General features: G+C 36.9%; 1 protein-coding gene across 1 annotated transcript in view; it reads left to right on the plus strand.

Annotated features, from left to right (window-relative positions):
* The window catches only part of ARNTL (aryl hydrocarbon receptor nuclear translocator like), a 545,416-nt gene that overhangs the window by 219,089 nt on the left and 306,126 nt on the right, over nucleotides 1-20,201 (plus strand). The window contains exon 8 of the mRNA XM_044059187.1: nucleotides 1,998-2,090. Within this exon, the coding sequence (XP_043915122.1) occupies nucleotides 1,998-2,090 (93 nt within the window). The remainder of the gene's footprint in view (nucleotides 1-1,997; nucleotides 2,091-20,201) is intronic.

Below are 20,201 nucleotides of genomic sequence, written 5' to 3' on the forward strand. Positions count from 1 at the left end.
TTTCTGCTTAGTTAGATGTTAATGCTCACTGGTGGCCTGTGGTTGATTGTTTGCTGATGACTGCTAACTAGGCGCTGTCATAAATGTTCCAGATGGCCTATGTATTCTTCTGGAGGGTCTAACTCATGGCAACATGTGGTGCTTGGACCACGACCTTAAACTGAATGCCAAAAAATTGTTGCATTGTGACCATCGGGAAACATGTTCCTGTCACATGGGCAACACCACCATCCCCAATCAAAAATGAATTCATTCATTAGGGACTTGGGCTCCTCCATTGACAATCAACAAGCCTTTGACCACCATGTGACCAGTGTTACGAAATCCTTTTATATAGCCAGACTGTTTACAAGGGTCATCTAGATCCAAGTAAGTAGTCATCCCATCTACTCCTCCCTTATCAGACTAATAGTAGAATATAATGCTCCTTTGGTATATACTTGGCTAGGTATATGATCCAGCTTGAGGGATCGCAGTGTCCACCCCCCCCCCCAAAAAAAAAAGTCAAGGGCATGTTCTCCTTGAGATACCCTGACTTTTCATTCATTTCTACTTACTACAGACTATTGAGAGGGTATCTCTGCTTGTCTATATAGCCTCAAAAGATCCAGTCCTATGTAGCCTCCCATACTTCCAGAAAGGTAATGCCACCCTAAATTCCCCCTCATGAGACCTAAACTACCACGCCAACATAAATAGCATCTGTTGGCAGGATAAACATGTTTCACAGAGAGTACCTCTTTTATGGAATAAACTTCCCTTAGAGGTGAAGAAGAGTAGCTCCATGACCCGTTTTAAGTGTAACCTGGATGAATGGCTGGGCAGTCATAAAGTCATCCCCCTTAGCATCAGCAAACCATGTAAAGAAGTAATGCTTCAGGTATGTTCTTTGTTCCTTAAATAATCAGGAACTGTACTTCATGTCAACCTTTTCCTTTCTGTGTCTGGAATTTCTTGTGAACTGTTTTGGGGTGAGGAAGAATGATTTCAAAAAAGGTAAAGCAGTTAAGACATTCTGTTTTGCTACTCCCTCATCTGCAAGTTAATGTGTCAACCACTTGCTTTTCTGTACTGTTCTTCTGTGGTGTCAAAGCTTTTGATAATTAGTCTTTGCTTGTAAATATAGTGATTTTGTTGATGTAGAGGTTGTGACCCTTACCATGACACAGGTGACCTTATTCAAGTAACAGACTCTGCCCTGCACCTGAAGCGATGGCTAAGGCTTTGGAGTCTTATGACCAGCTGTCCTGGTTTGTGAGAGAGTGTGGTGTTGTAAGGCAACAGGTGAATCTGCAGTGGACACTAGAAGGCTATTATCAGATGCTTAGCCTCCTTGAAGACAGCGCATTGTAAGATGGCAGTGGGGTATGGAGGCGCCCGTAGGAGGCAGCATTTGTATGCATTGCTTGTTCTATTTGCAGGAGCAAAATGAGGTGGAAGAATGAAAATTACAAAATCCTCACCAGTTGTGGGTGATGGACATCTTCTGACTACTTCAACAGTAAGTGTTATCTAAAAAAGGCTAATCTCGCCTGGAAAAAATGCCCCAGGGAGTGAGGTGCAGACAGAAACTAATGGATTAGTAAGACACAGTGGGAGAGTGCTAGCTCTGATATCTGGTAAGGGAAAACACCTTTGCATCTATCTCTAGTTCAGGTGTCTTTAGTCTTCTGGGAATTCTGAGATTGGAGCAGGCTAAGGATTTGAAGAGTATGTAGGCTATGACAGGTTGTATACCTAAAGACTGTTTAGCCACCAGTTTTCTTGTGTCCAGAAGCAAAATGGTTTCAGAATTATGTTTTTGTGTAGTTTTCTATGTAGAGAATATGCAGGCTGTTTAGATTTACAACTGTTGTGCCTCATACTGAAATGTTAGTCAAGACTTGTAATGTAGCCCATTCTGCAGTTTGGTACTGGATATTTAGATAATTTTAAATAGCAGCTAACAAGTTCTAAACAATGAACTGTAATAATTGTTATTTTTCTGTTTTATTTAGGCAGCAGATGGGTTTCTCTTTGTTGTGGGATGTGACCGAGGGAAGATTCTGTTCGTTTCGGAATCAGTCTTCAAAATTTTAAACTACAGTCAGGTAAGTATGCAACATTTGTTGTTGCAAATTATCCTTATATGTTAAGCATGTAGCATGATATTGTAGGACACTGTGTGGCAGAAATGAAACTGTAACTCTTTCAAGAGCTTACTGAGATTTATGGTAAAATTAATGAAAACTGGAAAACCTTATTACGAAAGAGAAGTCAGTGAAACCTGTCAGATGCTCTGACCATGTCTGCCTGAACAGCCAGGGCCTGAGATGAGATTGTTTTAGAGCACAGGATAATTTACAAGAGCAAAAAGCTATGCCCAATATTCATAACCCCTCCCCTTTTGCCTGGTGCAGTCTCCTTAGTCAAGGCTTCTATTAGATGTAAGGGTTGACAGCAGCAACCCAACTTTTTTTTTGTAAAAATTATGTACATAGCATCTTAAAATATACTTACTAAATCATCTGAGATTAGGGAAAGAAAAGAAAAAGATATAGGAAAATAAGTAAAAATAAGCAAAACAATATGTGCAAATTAGTCTATATTAATAAACATTTTGTGAATCTTGATATGTAACACATTTAATAAATAAAGCTGTCCAGTGTATATATTTACATTAAGGCATATGTTTAGCTTTCCAGTTCTGTAGTGTCATTCTTTTAGTTATTGTTTTTTCGCTGTTGTATTCAACTCCTCCTAACATGTCAAGCAACTAAATCTTGTGTAAGTAATGTCTGTAATCCTAAATAATTAGATACCAATTTGTGTATTTTCTTGCGGTAATCTTATATTTATAAACACCAGCACCAGTGATGAAAAAAGTCTGCAGAGATAACTTGACAGTGCCAATACCGTACATTTATTTTATAATCCAAACAGTCTATAAGGTGAAAAGTAGATTCCATACATAACTTTACTCAAAATGCAAATATACTCTATAAAGACATGCATTGTCCTTGCATTATGTAATGCATCTAACCATTTTTCTAACTCAAATTGTATGTTCAGTGCATTTTCCCATTTCATTTTACCAGCGTAATAATCCAGTTCACTGTTGTTCAATAGCATATGTCTTCAGTATTACTTGTAGTGCATCAACTAATTCACTTTTTGTAGTCCTTTGCTCAATGAACATTTTCTAACTCAATTTTGCACGATCAGGAAGTAGGTATTTACAGAGTAGAAAATATTTACAAATTAATTCATTGTCCCAAGGTAATTTATAATATTTGCTTAATTCAATGCTCTCTTCTGTTTAAGGTGGAAAATCTTCAGCAGTAGTTATGGTCAATTTTCCTGTCTAATTTCCATAACAGAGGGGTACCGTTATTATTAATGATTATCAATTTAGCCACACCCTAACAACACTGTTGAGTCTCAGTCTCCATACAGGTTGTGTACCAAGCAAATGTAGAATAGCTACACTACACGAGGGAGGATCTTCCAAAGACCCAGGCAATTACAGACCCGTAAATCTGACCAGCCTCGTATGCAAAGCTATGGAAAACGCTCATCATGGAACTAATCAATCAGGACATAAGGAACCTCCAAACACTGGACCCATTTCAGTTTGGATTTGTCAAGGGCAGGTCATGCTTACTCAAACTGGTGGATTTTTTTTTTTTTAAAAGATCACCAAAACAATGGATGAAGGCAAAACAGTACACACTGCATACCTTGACCTGGCCAGAACATATGACACAATTCCCCACTGAGGCATAGTAGAAAAGGTAAATAATCTGGGAATAAATCCCTATGTCACCCACTGGATTGTCAGCTGGCTCTCATACAAGACGTAGGAAATCAAAGTAGAGGAAGTTACCTCCACAAAGAGATCAGTCACCAGTGGAGTCCCCCAGGGTTCTTTGCTGAAGACTGCAAGCGCTAGGATTCAGTTATTGAATCCCGTGATGACTTAGCCATCCAGCGGGAAGTTTTGTCCCAAGTAAGTAACTGGTACCAGAATCATGAACCAAAACTAAATGCCAAAAAATGCATTATTGTATCGTTTGGGAAGTCTTCTATCCAAGGGAACTACCACATTAATAATACGGCCCTAAGAGTTGACCTAGTTGTTCAGGATTTGGGAACTTATGTGTACAGTCACCTAACTTTTGACCAACATGTGCTGGTTGATATAGAAGTTCTACTATATTGCACAGCTTATAAACAAAAGGATTGTGTCTAGATCTAGGGATGTCATTGTTCCACTTTACTCAACCCTTATTATTTGGCATCTGTCTGTCCAGACACAAGCAGCAACTGGAATGCCCACAGAGATACCTTTAGTAAAAGGATACAAGGCCTCAACAACTTGTTCTGCATGGACTGACTCATGCCACTATATTCTGTATCCTACAGACCGCTAATATGTGACCTGTGTCTGGCATACAATGCATCCTCTGACCCAGCACTGATGGATTTGCTACACATCAAGTCAAATGGCATCAGAAGTACTGTGTCTAGGAATCTAAATCTCTTCTGCAACATCAACAGAAGAGTTTGGAGGCACAGGTATATCTCTGAGGATACCGCTACTGTGAAACAGGCTCCCCATCCACATAAAACAAAGTTCATCCATGTCCATATTCAAGTGCAGCTTGGATCTGTGGATGGGAAACAGAAAATTTACCTCAGGACTGCCGTCTGTACTTGGACAAAGGAAGATCTTAAATGCTTTTATTCCTTGCATTGGTCCCCTCAACTTGTCTATGGTATGATCCCAGTTATTCTCAGTAGGGGTAATATATAATTATCAACCATAAGATGGGTAAGGCCAGTCTATAACCAAATGGGATAGGTTAATTTGATCACAAAAATAGAAATTATCTAGACTTAAAATGACCCTCAGTGGCAGCTAGCTTTGTACTTGCCTATGACCCTATCAATAATATAACATAATCTTTATTCAAAACAATTGTTATATTGGATGTTAATTATATTTATAAAACTAATACCTGTGATATGTTTAAGTATATCTGGCATCACTAATCCACCAGCTTCATAGCTTGCAGTTATAATTTTGCATGGTAGACATGCTGAACCACCTCTCCAAAGAAATTTAATTGTAGTTCCTCTAATCTTATACCAAATAATAGTTGGTGGTGAGAGTAAATTCTGAAGAGGAATTAAAATTAAAGGAAGAATTAACACCTGCACAATATTTTTAAATTCAGGGGGGGGAAAGTAGGAATTCAGAGAACTTAATTTCTCTTCAGTTTCGGAGTAATGTATCAAATAAGTCTATAGTACTGTTATATGTACTTGCATACTTAATTCCCAAAAAGTGAAAACAATGACCAAGGTTATATTAATATTTCATCAAATTGTATCACCTTATTTTTCCCTATGACAAGAAATTCAGATCTTGTGCAGTTAATGACATATCCTGTAATAGAGACTGCTTTTCTAAATAAAACACCTGGTCAGTAAATATAATTTGTTTAATCCTTAGTAACTATCAGCATCATCTGTATAAGCTATAACAGAGATTTCTAAGTTATGTATTTGTAATGCAATTGTAAGTCTCTGAATTTTATAGAGCATAAGATTTATTACAAGGAGTACATTAAAATATTTCCATCAAATGGTTATTAATTTTCAAGCATGCTTTAGCAGATCTGTATCAATTCTTAATATCCTCTATTATACAACATGGGAGTTTATAATCTGCTAAAACCTCTCTTTCCAAATACATATCCTGTTTATATTATCAAAGGCTTTAGATGTGTCTAATTTCAATAGACTAATGTGCTCTTGTTGGTTGTTCTGTATATAATATATTACTGTTTGTTTTAACCTATTAGGTTCTTGTGTAGTACAAGAAGGTAAAATCCAAATTGAGTTGATAACTTAAGTTGTCTAAACTAGACTTCATTCTATTATGTATTGCTCTAGTTATTATTCAGTTATCAGTATTCATGACAGATATGGAGCTGTAGTGCTCTGGTAATTTACCACTTTTCTGACTTTTTCTAATTAATTACCTCTACATTCGTTGAGTCGGGAATTCTAACCTGGAGTAGATATATATTATGTTATCTGTAACCGATAAGGTGCTAACTCCTTTGCATATAAAATATAAAATTCATCTATGTAACAATTGGGTTCTGTACCTTTATTTTTTAACTTTACGTTCTCTCTCATCATTCAAGAATAATTCAAAAATGTATTCTCTCTAGATGTATCACTAATGCAGTCTTTCATTAATTCACTAATTTCAGACCACTCGTTATATAAAAAGCAATCGGTTAACACTTGCATTATATTGTATTCATCCTTTATTGAAACTCCATCTTTGACATTTATCTCTATTATTACATTGTTGGTATATTCACCATAGCAAAAATAGTTTTAAAAATTTCTTTATTTTTAACATGTTTTTGTTTTTCATAATCTTGTTGTATTTTAATTTTGTCTTGCTCTGTTTTAATATATTTTCCGTAGTTATCTGCAAGTAGCTTTGAAAGTATTACAAGTTGCTTATCCATTTTTTTAATCATATAATCAGTTGTTTTTCTATTGTGAATAATATACATTCTCATGCATCTGTAAATATTTGCTTTAAAAGCATCGCATTTATATTTCATGGACACTGCTGAAGTCCTATTATCTCTCCACAATAAATTAATTACATTCCTTATCACATTGTAATTTTTTTCAAACTCAAACCAAACAACATTCATTCATTTACTATTTACACCTTTACAATTATATCAAAATTGATATTGTTTGCCATATGACCCAAAGAAGGGCAGACAAAAAAATTATTCCAAAAGCAATACTGCACTAATTCTCCTGAAATCAAGAAAAAAAATCAATTCTTGTAGATAACATATCTTTACTTGGTATATGTATATATTGTCTGTGCTTATTGTTTCTTAACACCGTACATCTGTTAGTTTTTTTTGTTCAATACATTTATTCAGCAGTGTACCACGTGATTGTAGATAGCTACCTGGATTAAATGGAATTTACCTGTATAAATCTTTATCAAAAATTGCATTACAGTTACCTCCTATTATTACAAGCAAATGCCTCAGTTCTTGTAACATACAGAAATGCTATCAATGAATATAAAGTATTTTTGAAAGGGTCCATATACGTATAGCATCACAGTACTATAATTTCCTTTGTTCAGTGTGACAGTAATATCTTTAATCTTCTTTCCATAAACCACATTAAAAAATAGTACATTCAAAATTCGTTTTAATTAAAATTGCAACCCCTGCAGAATTAGGTCTATATTCGTCGCAGTGCATTTGCTGTGAATGCTGGATCATCGACCCTCATTCAGCAAAAATTTTTTCAGCAATTCGCATGTAAACTCCACTCCTGACATCTTTCTATATTAGAATTCAAATTATAATCTGTGTGGAGGGCATGGAAACAATTTTTATTTTATTTTTCCATTTCCTTCTGTCCTTTTAAGGATGAGAAGCTAATATGCATGTTTTTCATTTATTTAAGTGTGATCCCATGTCTTTCTCAAAACACTGAGAAAGAACACCTTCTTTATTTCCTCATTGTTGGGCTGAATGATAAGTGCTTTAGTTATTCAGGTAAGCAGGCAGCGTACTAAGACATCTGCTATGAGGGGATGTGAGGAGAGAAAGTAACCTTGTGTCTTGCAAAGATGCAAAAACTTTGCGCATCTTTGCATCATCACAAGATACCAGATAACGGGTAAAAGATACATTTAACATATTCTAATAGTGGGATATGTGAGTATGGAATTCATATTATAAACTGTGTGGAGAATACAAGTAATTCAAGAAATCTTAGATTGTGAGAACATTTTACAAAAAAATTATTTGGGATTTTACATATTACATTTGAGAGTTTGCAGATATACACTGTAGCAAGTTCATAAGGAGAACCTTTGTGATTTTGATATTTTTACACTTTGTAATGATTGTTTAGTACAAAAAATAAACATAGTAAAGACTCTTGGTTTGTATTTCTGTTTGCTGACACTATTAGAAGTCAATTATATTGTGAATGTAAAATTTGTAGTTTTAATTTAAGATGTCCCAGTTAAGTAGGATTTGCAGATGAGACACTGGGATTGAAACTGTGAGCAAGTAACTACTAACTAAATAAGTTAAACTAAGATGTTTCATCTGGGATTACTAGTTAGTGGCCTTTGAGAGAAACAGAATAGAATTAATATTTGCCAACTTGCTTGCAATTTATTAGTTTGTGACTATGAAGTGATTCAAAGCCTGTTTAGTTAACTTTACAAAGTTTTATGTTTAACTTGTGTTAGCATTTTTTGTAACATCAACTCTTGTAGTATTTTAAATCTCTTGATACATATCACCTAGCTCGAAAGTACAGATAATAGTATAGGTACTTAATTAATACACTTTCAATAGCTTCCAGTGTCTAATAAATTATCCCTGTTTTACTTATTACATAAGGAAAGGAAATTAAAAATAAAATGGAAGCTTTAAATTATTATGTATTAGAAGACTTGGCTAAGAATGGTTGCATCTTAGAACGGAGTTGTGAATTATGTACCAAAACACTAGTACATGTACAAGAATTCAACTTTGAAATAATAATCCACATCCACCAGTAAAAATTACCTAGAAAAACTAAAGCCTTCATCTGTAGCTGCTGATAAACTTCCCTCAGAATACCTAACAGTCGCATCAAATGCAGTAGGTTATCCCATTTCTATTCCAATTTAATGTCAGTAAAAGAAAGTAAAATCCCTAACATGTGGAAAACATCCTAATATTATACCACTACAGAAAAGGTGGTACTTCCACAGAATTCTTTAATTATCGACTGATTACTGTTCCTTCCCCACTGGCCAAAATCCCTGAAAGTTGTATACATACCGAAATTATGCAGTTCCTAACCACTAACAGTACCCTCACATATACACAACATGGTTTCATACCTAAACACAACACCACAACAGCTCCTCTGAGCTTATCTAACAATATTGCCACAGAAAGGAATAAAGGTCACTTTGTCTCTTTCTTTCTTTTTAGATGTATCCTATCCAAAGTCTTCCACACATTCCCTCATAAATAATTACTAACAAAACTCTCCTCTTTGCATCTTTCTCAGTCTAATTTCTTGGTTCCACAGCTGTCTCTCAGACAAGTTGTCAAATGGTATCAGATGTACTCCTTCTTCTAGTAACTACAGGGCTATTCAGGATTTTATTCTTGGCCCATTCCTGTTCAGTATCTATGCAAATTCCTTACATGATTTCTCCCATACCTGCTTAACCCCCTACAATTTCCTCCTAACATAAAATTAGTTGTTCATATATCTTTTTGTTCCATAGAAAAATGGCTATGTAATTCTGAACTCATTCGTAACCCCCCCCCCCCAAAAAAAAACTAAACTTATGCTCTTCACTCCTAAAAACAGCACTGAACTAAATCCTCTTATATCACTTCTAACAATAATACTCACTTTGAACTAGTACAACAAACCAAACATCCAGATGTCATAATAGAAGACAACCTGAACTGTGACCAACATATATCTTGTGTGTAAAAAAACATCAAAATCTAGAGATTCCGTATAGAAATAGTCTAGCCTACCAACAACTCAAGAAAAAAATGTTTTCCTACTACTATCACTTCCCCCATATGTACTAACCTCAAAGCCAACCTACTATCCTAACTTAGCTCTTGTCCTAACAAAATCTTAAAATTTGCTGCTAACCTTCCATCCTACTCTCATCACAGTTTCTCATAAAAAAAAGAAAAGCTAGACTTACCCAATCAGGTGGCTTATTCCTAATTAGTCATAGCTCAGAACTTACTGTATCACTCTAGTAGTTGTCCTGCACTCCAAAACACTGTTATCAACCTACTAATCACCAAGACAGTTACGATCCAGCTACCAATCTCTTCTTACAACTACCAAATCAAAAAACTCTGCAGATGATTCACTTTAACTATGTTACTCAGTCATGGAACTCTATTGCCTACGACCCAAGGACAACTCCTAACCTATCTTAACTTCAGATTTCTCATCAAACAGCATTTGTACTGTGCTTGGCATTGCCTGTGCCATACTTCTGACTAATCCAGGCTAATGTCTTATATAATTTATCAACATCATAAATTTTATGCTTCTGTCTAATTATTTTGTTCCCCTCATTTCCTTTAAGCCAACTGCTAATTTTCTTCTTAATATTCTTTTCATAACTAATTCTTCTCTTAAACTAATACTCTTTTTAACCCTTTTAGTTTGCAAAATATCTATGTACAATATGTGGTATTTAAGCATTCTATTATTAATTAAGCAACATTTTCCTATAAATTTCCATATCACATATAGTTTCCTTTTTTTCTCTTCTCTACTGCTACTTTTTTTTTTAATTTTTTTGTACTGCCTTGTTCATATACAGTCTGTATAACTATTTCTGAACAATTATCTGTTGGAGCTTTTCTTCCTGAGCATACACTGAAAAGGTATCCCAGCTGGACTGCCCCAGTAAACAAATGCTAAATTAAATAAACAGCATGACAGAATTTAATAGAATTATAGAAATTACAAAGCTTAATGAAAAAAAATGATTATAGATGTGGAAATGGAATTGCTTTACTGATATGTGAATTCATAAAGGACTGGTTTTAAGATTTAAAAGTTACATAAGTTACAGAATTTATGGTAATAGAGCACACCAAAGAGAACAGTGCATGTGTGGTTGTCTGATTGTACAGACTTATCAAAGAAAACTCGACAAACTACAGAGAATACTATAAAAATGGGGGGGGGGGGGCAGAAAAATAGTGTGCGATAGACAAAATTAAATGTAAAGCTAAACATGAAAAATGTATTTCTTATTGGAGTGTACAGTTATTCTAGAATAGCATGGCATAGTTTAACTTCTCACTCATATTATGAAAAAGAGTTACTGGATTTTGTTTCTATGTACAGTTTGGCACAGTTAGTCTGAAAAAACAGTGGGTGATAACATCTTGGATTTAATTGTCACAAAGCAACCTGAAACAGGTCTGTAAATATGTGCCTTCCATTGAGTACATCAGATCACAACTTTCTGGCATTTACAATTTGGATAGGTTCTGCCAGGACAAAGAACTGGACAAAAGAAGAAATGAATATACAAAACTTAAAAGAAGTCTCCAACTGTGGCTAATAAGTGTGTTGAATAAGGTTACTAGAACTTTAAGGCATGGATTATAAAATGAAAAAATAGATGTGGAAAACAGTCTAGCAAGAAATGCTTCTAATAAGAAGCACTTTTATAAATATATAAATACAACGAATAACCCCACATCTTCAGTAGGAATGATTAAAATAAATGAAATTGTAACATGCAATTTCAAATTAATAACTAATGTTTAACAAATATTTTGCTAATATTTTTCTAATATTAATTCTAATTCTGTTCATTTTGAAAATAAACTGGTACAACACAAGACCATGGTTACAGAACCATGCCCACAAATTGATAACGATATGATCAAAAATGTCATCAAAAAATTTAGAGGCATAGATTTGCAGTAACGGATAAAATACAATATTTAAACAGGAGGAATGATAACATTTTGTCAGTATTATATTCTATTTTTAATAAATTCTTATTTGGAGTAGTAGTAAAAACATGGAAGTTATCTGATGCATAATACACAAAACTGAAAGTAAGCTGTATATTAAAGTATAGACCTTTCAGTTTAACTTACCTTATTGGCAAATATTGTCCGAGATGTTTCACACTGCTTTTGGGGGAAAAAAACAATGCTAATGTAAACTGTCTGGATCGGGAACAACATGGCTTTGTAAAAGGCAGATTGATTTTAGTTTAATTTATTTTATATGATCAGTTTAGTTTATCCTTGGATCTGGTCTTGTCACCAAGAGTTACCTGTTTGAATTTAGATAAAGCCTTTGACTTTCTGCTTCACAGTACTATGCATGCCAGCTTAGTTAAATGTAATCCCAGCCGATTGTTAATTAGGTGGATTATGTGTTAACAGTCCGAAAAAATCAGTGTTACCATCAATGGCATGCATTTATTGCCTTCTTCTATTTTGTATAGTGTGATTTATTTTCTTTACACTGTGTTTTACTTGTGTTCTGTTTATTTAAACTAGGAAGGAGACCACAGCCATGTCTCTTGAGTCGCACAGAAGTTTTCCCCAACATTCCCTCCCTCCCTCTTTGCTACTGTTGTGCTTTTAAACTAAACTCTCTAGTTGCCTGCCCCTTATGTTAATTTGACAACATGTCTCCTTCCATCTCCTCTTTCATTAGCTGTTGTGAGTAAGCACAAAATTATCATGTTGTGAGATCACTCCCCTACAGCTATCTACATTTATTGGCCATCCAACTGTATTCCATAGAGCCAGAATACAAAGTGTCAACCCTATTCCAATCTGTCTTGCTCTTTTAAGTTATGTCTTTAGTTACCCCCCCCCCCTTTCATATGTAACTGCTTAGTGCACTTTCAGCCCTTGGGATATTAACACATTTTTCCATCTTAACTTTAAAATCTGCAACAATCTACTCCAAGGCCAACAGTTGTTAGAGAGCCTGTATTCTGCCTTTCAGTAGTCATCTTGGGATTAGTGCTTCTGTTTTTGGAAGGAAATTTGTCCCTGGTTTGACACGTATGTCTCTAATGGACACAGGCAGCCTGCAAATGATTCGTCTCCTAGGCCCCTGCTTGTAAATGTTTCATCTCCCAAGACCCTGCTTACACTTCTCATGGGTACCAGAACTTGTCGGTGATTTGGGATGCATGGCTTGGCTTAAAGACCCTTGTGGTTGTTAGCCTAGTACACATTTATGAACCTATGAGCAAGCAACATTTGCTAATAAATCAAGGAGTACTACAGAGATCTGTTTTGGGTCAACAGTTTTTGATATAATATTTGTTACAATTCCAAGGGAAAAATCTGGATTGCAAATATGCAGATGCCTGTAAAATAGGTTTTGTGATGAAAAATGATGCAGAATGTGAAAACTTGAACACTTACATGGTGGGCATTTGTAAATGTGCACAAACTATAGGAATTTCATTCAGTCTAGAAAAATACAATATCGTGTTTTAAATTGCTTTGGACAAAGAAATGTATGCTTATTAGAATACCCATTACAGATGGTTAGTCAATATAAAGATTTGAGAGTTATGATAACTATTAAAATGGTGAGAACTAAAGTGATGCAACAAGTTGACTTTTTATGCTGAGAAAGTTATCAACTAGGAATGAGACATGCTAAACATCTTTATTTAAATCATGCATCAGGCCTATTATAGAACATACCAGTGTTTTTGTCTGTATACCTTTGGGCAATTAAAAAGCTTAGAGCAGGTTCAAAGGAAATTTACAAAAAGAATGGCATTGATAAGGAATGAATTTGAGTTTGGATAGGTGCAGATATTTAAAATTGTAAACCTTGCACCATAGATTTATTGGAGAAAGCTGATACTGGCCTGAAAAGTATTTAATTAAGCAATTTTACATATTTTTAATTATATTATGCAGAACATGGTATTATTAAGGAATCAACACCTGTAACCATCAGAAGGTCAGCAAACGTGGACACTTAAGAAGAATTTTGATGACTGGGTGGGTGTTAAACTGTTTGACCCTGAATTTGGAGAATCAGTACTCCTTGATGGGCAAAGTGGCCTGAGTACTGCAGCCTACTTATGAATTTAATATTAGGAAACTGTCATAACACTGGTCTCCATGAGAAAACAGGTGCATAGTTGCTAAGTCTGTGTGCACCTCACTTGTGTAAAAAGAGCTCTGGCCTCTGTCTTTGCTCAGTCTTGAATATCTATTGCTGCAGAGCTTCTCTGTGCCAGTGGAGCAGTGTTATGTTTTTTTTTTTCATTTGTTTCTTTTAACTGCAGACTTGCAGACAAAGTGGCACACTGGCTTAGGCCTGAACAAGATTACTGAATTCCTTCCCCATCTTTTTCAGTCATTAAGAGTTTTGTTCTTACTGGATTTGTCAGCAATTTCATGAGGCAAGGTAACATTCTCATCTTATGTTATATTAGGGTGTATTCAACAAAATACTGCGAAGTGGGGGTTATATGTTCTCAAACAAAAAAAAAAAGTTCTGCAACGAGAAAAAAAGTTATGTTCCAGAAAGACAGCATTTTCTTTCAAATGTACATTTATAAAAATAATCTCAACACAGACCTGTGAATATATTCTACCATGTGCAGTATGCCTGTAATAATGTGGCCAAAGCAAATGTCAGTATGCATGGGAAATGTGTCGATTTGAACCCATTTTTGAATTTGAGAGGCCACAGGCTATTCTGTCAACCCACTGAGACTCATCTCCTTCATTTACATCTGTGTTTGTTGATATAGTATTTGAGCCTGTCGACACAAGTATCTCAACCACTAGGAAGAAAAGTGCATTGCTGAATGTCATCATGCAGTATCATTAACATTACAGCAGATTTCAAGTTTTGAACTTTGCTTCTAAATATTAAATTATTTACTAGTAATTAATACATAACAGGCTACATATCTGGAAATTGAGATTTCTGAAAAGCTTGCTTTTTTAAATTTCTGTAAATGTTTTACTTAAAGATTCAAGTACAATGAGCACATCACAACTAAATGCAAATTATCTTTTCACACTAATGTGTCTGTAATGATAGGAGTCTTGAAACATGTTGTATTTGCAAAAGAATGTGTGCAATATGAAATATACAGAAAGGATATGAACTGTGTACCACAGTATGAATCGAAGATTATGCAGCACAGAATATCTCAATCAACACTATGTAAGGGTGCTTCATATCAGTACACACATTGCATTACTGCGAATCTTGCCTTATGTCTGTATGCTGCAGCAGGGCGATCACCTCTGGATTGCAACACAAAAGTTTAAATTATCTGGAGTTGCAACATTAAATTATCTGGAGTTACAGCAATTTGTGTGGGACTAGTCACTGTCCTGACTTTCTTGGACTTCTTTCCAATATCACTAAAGGAAGCAGAATCAACATAAATATTAACAATCAAATAATTAAGTGCTGTTGGGTTATCTACTGAGGTATTTAACTTAATTGGGTCTCTGCTGATGATTCTTACTTTTGTGTTTGCCCCTGCTGTAGTTATTCTTTAACCTCATTTCTTATTTGTTATAGTTATATAAATTGCTCATTTCCTGCCTCCACTTGAACCTCACTCCTACAAAACATTATTCCATGTGAGTTATTTCTACACAGTCCATTTATTTCTATGAAATTTGCTACTTCCCATTTCTAAAGATTCCACCACCGGTCCTTTTAACTCCTTTACAATATTCAAAACTACTATTACATTTGGTATAGATTTTGATTGCATTTTCTAGTAATTTTTTTTGGCAGCCAGCAGCATTAAACTTTGTATTGCTTTAGTATATCTGTGCAGTTTAGATGCTATATCCAATTCAAAATAATAATTTACTGCCAATTCTACCTACAAGTTTTCTGTCAAAGCACTCAATAGGAAATTTTTAAAATCTGCAAACTCATTACTTCTCAGAAAACATGTTCCATGTTACCTCTTTTTCTCCATCACATCTCTAGTATTTTCTATCTACCAGAGGAAAAATACTTTGAAGTGTACATGGTGTTACTTTCTGATGGCCAAATTTGGAGGATACACACAATGTGCCCTCTCAGTTGTTAAAATCTTACTGTGGAACACCAATGTATTTGCTTATTTGTACCAACATAAAATGATTGCAGTATCTTCCTTCTAGTTTCTCTGGTATTGCAAAACATTTGGAGTCTTCTCTGCATGTTCCATCTTAACTATTTTTAAACAGCTTTTCTTGAGAAGCTTCATGTTCATCCAGTCTTATCTTAATTTCAGTCCCTGATTTCTGAACTTTTATCAGCTTGTCTGAATAAGCACTTAAAACTCTTGAGTGCAGTTAATTCTTTCCACTAAATTATAGGAAGCCCACCTCTTGTACCAAAGACAAAGCTGTTTATTTGTTTATTTGCCTAAACAAGTTCTTCCGAGCCAGAGATTTTTCTTCTATTCTGGCTAATTTTTGCTTAATTTTTCAAATTTCCTTTTTGCTGGGATCAATACTGTATAATTTCTTGTTAGTAAGTAATTTTACCAACACTGGTACATTTTACTAGATTAATTTCTCAGTTGCCACAACTGGAAGCTGTAATCAACCTGCTGATTAATGTGCGGCCATCTTAGAAGTACAAAACTGAAGTTTTCATTTTTTTGTGATTATGGAGTATGGCATAAAATTGTGCCACATCACACATGCAGAAAACTGTACAGAAACTCATACCGGATCGGTCGAGGCCCGGGTTAATGACCGCCACCAGTATTGTTGGCCAGCAGGGTGCTGGCGGAAATTGGGCTACTGTTGGCCGAAGGAGGAGAAGAGGCGGAAGGCATGCCCGAAGACAGGTAAGGGCTAGGACTGTGATAGTGAGGGTTGGAACTTTGAATGTTGGCAGTATGACTAGTATAGGGAGGGAGCTAGCTGATATGATGAACCGGACGGTTGGTATATTGTGTGTGCAAGAGACCAGATGGAAGGGGAGCAAGGCTAGGTGTATCGGAGGCAGTTTCAAATTGTTTTATCATGGTGTGGATGGGAGGAGAAATGGCGTAGGCATTATCCTGAAGGAAGAGTATGCTAAGAGTGTTTTGGAGGTGAAAAGAGTGTCGGATAGAGTGATGTTTATGAAGTTGGAAATTGATGGTGTAATGATGAATGTTGTTAGTGCATGTGCTCCACAAGTTGGTTGTGCGATGGATGAGAAAGAAAAATTTTGGAGTGAGTTGGATGAAGTGATGATGACTGTACCCAAGGGTGAGAGACTGGTGATTGTAGCAGATTTCAATGGGCATGTTGGTGAAGGGAACAGAGGGGACGAGGAAGTGATGGGTAGGTATGGTGTTGAGCAAAGGAATGCAGAAGGTCAGATGGTAGTGGATTTTGCGAAAAGGATGGACATGGCTGTGATGAATACATATTTTAACAAGAGGGAGGAGCATAGGGTGACTAACAAGAGGGAGGAGCATAGGGTGACATACAAGAGTGGAGGAAGATGCACACAGGTGGATTATATCTTACGTAGAAGGGCCAATTTGAAGGAGATTGGAGACTGTAAAGTGGTGGCAGGGGAAAGTGTAGTTAGGCAGCATAGGATGGTGGTTTGTAGGATGACATTGGTGATCAAGAAGAGGAGGATGAGTGTGAGGGCAGCACCAAGGATCAAATGGTGGAAATTGAAAAAGGATAATTGTGAGGTGATGTTCAGGGAAGAGTTAAGACGGGCACTGGGTGGCAGTGAAGAGTTACCGAATAGCTGGGTAACTACAGCAGAGCTAGTAAGAGAGATGGCTAGAAGGGTGCTTGGTGTGACATCTGGAAAGAGGAAGGAGGGCAACGAGACCTGGTGATGGAATGAAGAAGTACAGGAGAGTATACAGAGAAAGAGGTTGGTGAAGAAGAAGTGGGATTGTCAAAGAGATAAAGAAAGTAGATAAGAATATAAGGAGATGAGGTGCATGGCAGAGAGTGGTGGCGAAGGCTAAGGAAGGATAAGGTGTATGAAGAGTTGTATAAAAGGTTGGACACTTAAGGAGGGAGAAAAGGACCTGTACTGATTGGCTAGACAGAGGGACCGAGCTAGTAAAGATGTGCAGCAGGTAAGGGTGATAAAGGATAATGAGGGAAACATACTCACAAGCGAGGAGAGTGTGTTGAACAGATGGAAAGAGTACTTTGAGGGGTTGATGAATGAAGAGAATGAGAGGGAGAGAAGGTTGGATGATGTGCAGATAGTGAATCATGAAGTGCAGTGGATTAGCAAGGAGGAAGTAAGGATAGCTATGAAGAGAATGAAGAACGGAATGGGTGGAGAAGAGTGTCAGGAGCGATTTGTGACAGGCGGGTACCAGTAAGAGTGAAAGGGAAGGTCTACAAAAGGGTAATGAGACCAGCTATGTTATATGGGTTGGAGACAGTGGCATTGACAAAAAGGCAGGAGTCAGAGCTGGATGTGGCAGAGTTAAAGATGTTAAGATTTGCACTCGGTGTGACTAGGATGGATAGGATTAGGAATCCGTATATTAGAGTGTCAGCTCATGTTTGGACAGTTTGGCGACAAAGCAAGAGAGACGAGATTGCGTTGGTTTGGTCATGTGCTGAGGAGGGATGATGGGTATATTGGGAAAAAGATGCTAAGGATGGAGCTGCCAGGTAAGAGGAAAAGAGGAAGGCCTAAGATAAGGTTTATGGACATGGTGAGAGAGGACATGCAGGCGGTTGGTGTGACAGAGCAAGATGCAGAGGATAGGAAGAAATGGAAAGAGATTATCCACTGTGGCGACCCCTAATGGGAAAAGCCGAAATATGATGATGAATATGTTGACTCAGGAATTAGGTATATTCCTGTCATGGTAATAAAACCCAAAAACATTTTCAGAAGTTAAAAATTGCAGCCTTAACAGTAACGAGGCAAATAATTTGTGTATGTGTGTTACATGTAGTCACCCTTCACATTACAGATGGGTTCAACCACTAGCTAACATACTATCACTTCCACATCCCAAGACACTATTATGTGGACAGTCACCATACAGAAGTTAGTAGACCTATGCCATTCTATCAATGGATCAAGGGCGGTGCATGAACTACTTATCCCAGTGGACACAACGATTTGTGCAGCATTAATCATCCTTGCTACAGGGACTATTCAAGCATTCAGATGGGAATACATTAGAAGTTTTTCAGGAGTCTGACGTGATGCTGCAGCATGTGGAGCAGCATATTTGGTTTTCCCAAGTAGAACAGGAGAAGACCACTATTATATGGGCAGCCCACAACATAACCCATTTCGCTGAAGTTCTGTGGGTCACACACTTCACTCACATTGCTACAAAGGCCACACTTGCCAGTATCTAACATATTAATCAGAAGGGCTTCTACTCCATGAACTATCAAATGATGTGCAGTGCATTTGATATTATATACAATGCATTTGTGCACCACCCAGGCAGTTCAATAATTCATGCATATTGTATGCATGTCCTATAGCAACATTTTATGTGGTGTTACTTTCCACATTGTCATCTAGCTGATAGGTATACACACACACACACACACACACACACACACACACACACACACACACACACACACTGTCAGTGACAAACATCATGATATGAAGTTCCCATCAATGTATGTAGCAAGCCACTCATAACAGTGTCCACTACTGTGTACTACAAGATGCACCTTGGAACCATGGATGATGATCCCCCACATCTACAGCTCCCATATCACACCACAATGTTGCAATGTTGCTCATGTAGACACTGTTAAAAATGCACAGACTTCAGAAGGTTATCTTCTGCTGTTTGGACAGATCTGGAAGTGCACTGCAGTATGCCCCAGTCTTGCAGCAAGCAGTTATTGGTCTGAACCATGCTACACAATAGGATATTCTGACAGCAGTTACAATGTGGAGACACTGTAGCACTACCAGACATAGCTGTGGTAGCAGTGGAGATGGGAGAGTTGTCAGAGGAACTGGATGCAACAGTACCCCCACTGTAAGGAGAGATAGGTGCAATATGTTGTGGCACTGGCAAAGAGGTGGGATCTGCTTCACATCTATGGGCAATGACAAGGACAATGAAGAATAAACCTGATGCATACAATAAAACACTCAGGCTATGCAGTGCCTGGCTGTGGTGTGCATAAGACATTACCATAACCACATAGGTCACAGATGTAGGTAGTGGATGCGATGGCCATGCACACAACTAAGAGGTTGAGGTTAGTCCGGGATCACAAGCTCCAGTGACAGAGTGAAGGCTTCTATGAGACGAGTGCTTACACTGTGTACTGTGTAGCTCTGCACCATCAGAACTAGATGGATCCAATCCAATGGATGGTGTATCACAATGGAGGTACATGTACGGGAATCCCAATATTGCCTCCTACATGACATGGCACTAGAATGCTGGCATCCAGGATCCCATGAATATTCATGCAGTGGGTAGGTGTTACTCACAGTAGGGCTATAAGGGAGTGTGAAAGTGTTGAACTGCAGGATCCTGAGTGGTGGTGTAACCACAGTGGACTTGACTAGTTGTAGCCACAGGAGTGTCCATGCACAGATGTCAAGGCAGCCATAGACTGTATGGACAATGA

The sequence above is a fragment of the Protopterus annectens genome, chromosome 17.part0 (genome assembly GCF_019279795.1).
Source record: "Protopterus annectens isolate FY-2018-M chromosome 17.part0, PAN1.0, whole genome shotgun sequence".
Classification (NCBI taxonomy): Eukaryota; Metazoa; Chordata; order Ceratodontiformes; family Protopteridae; genus Protopterus; species Protopterus annectens.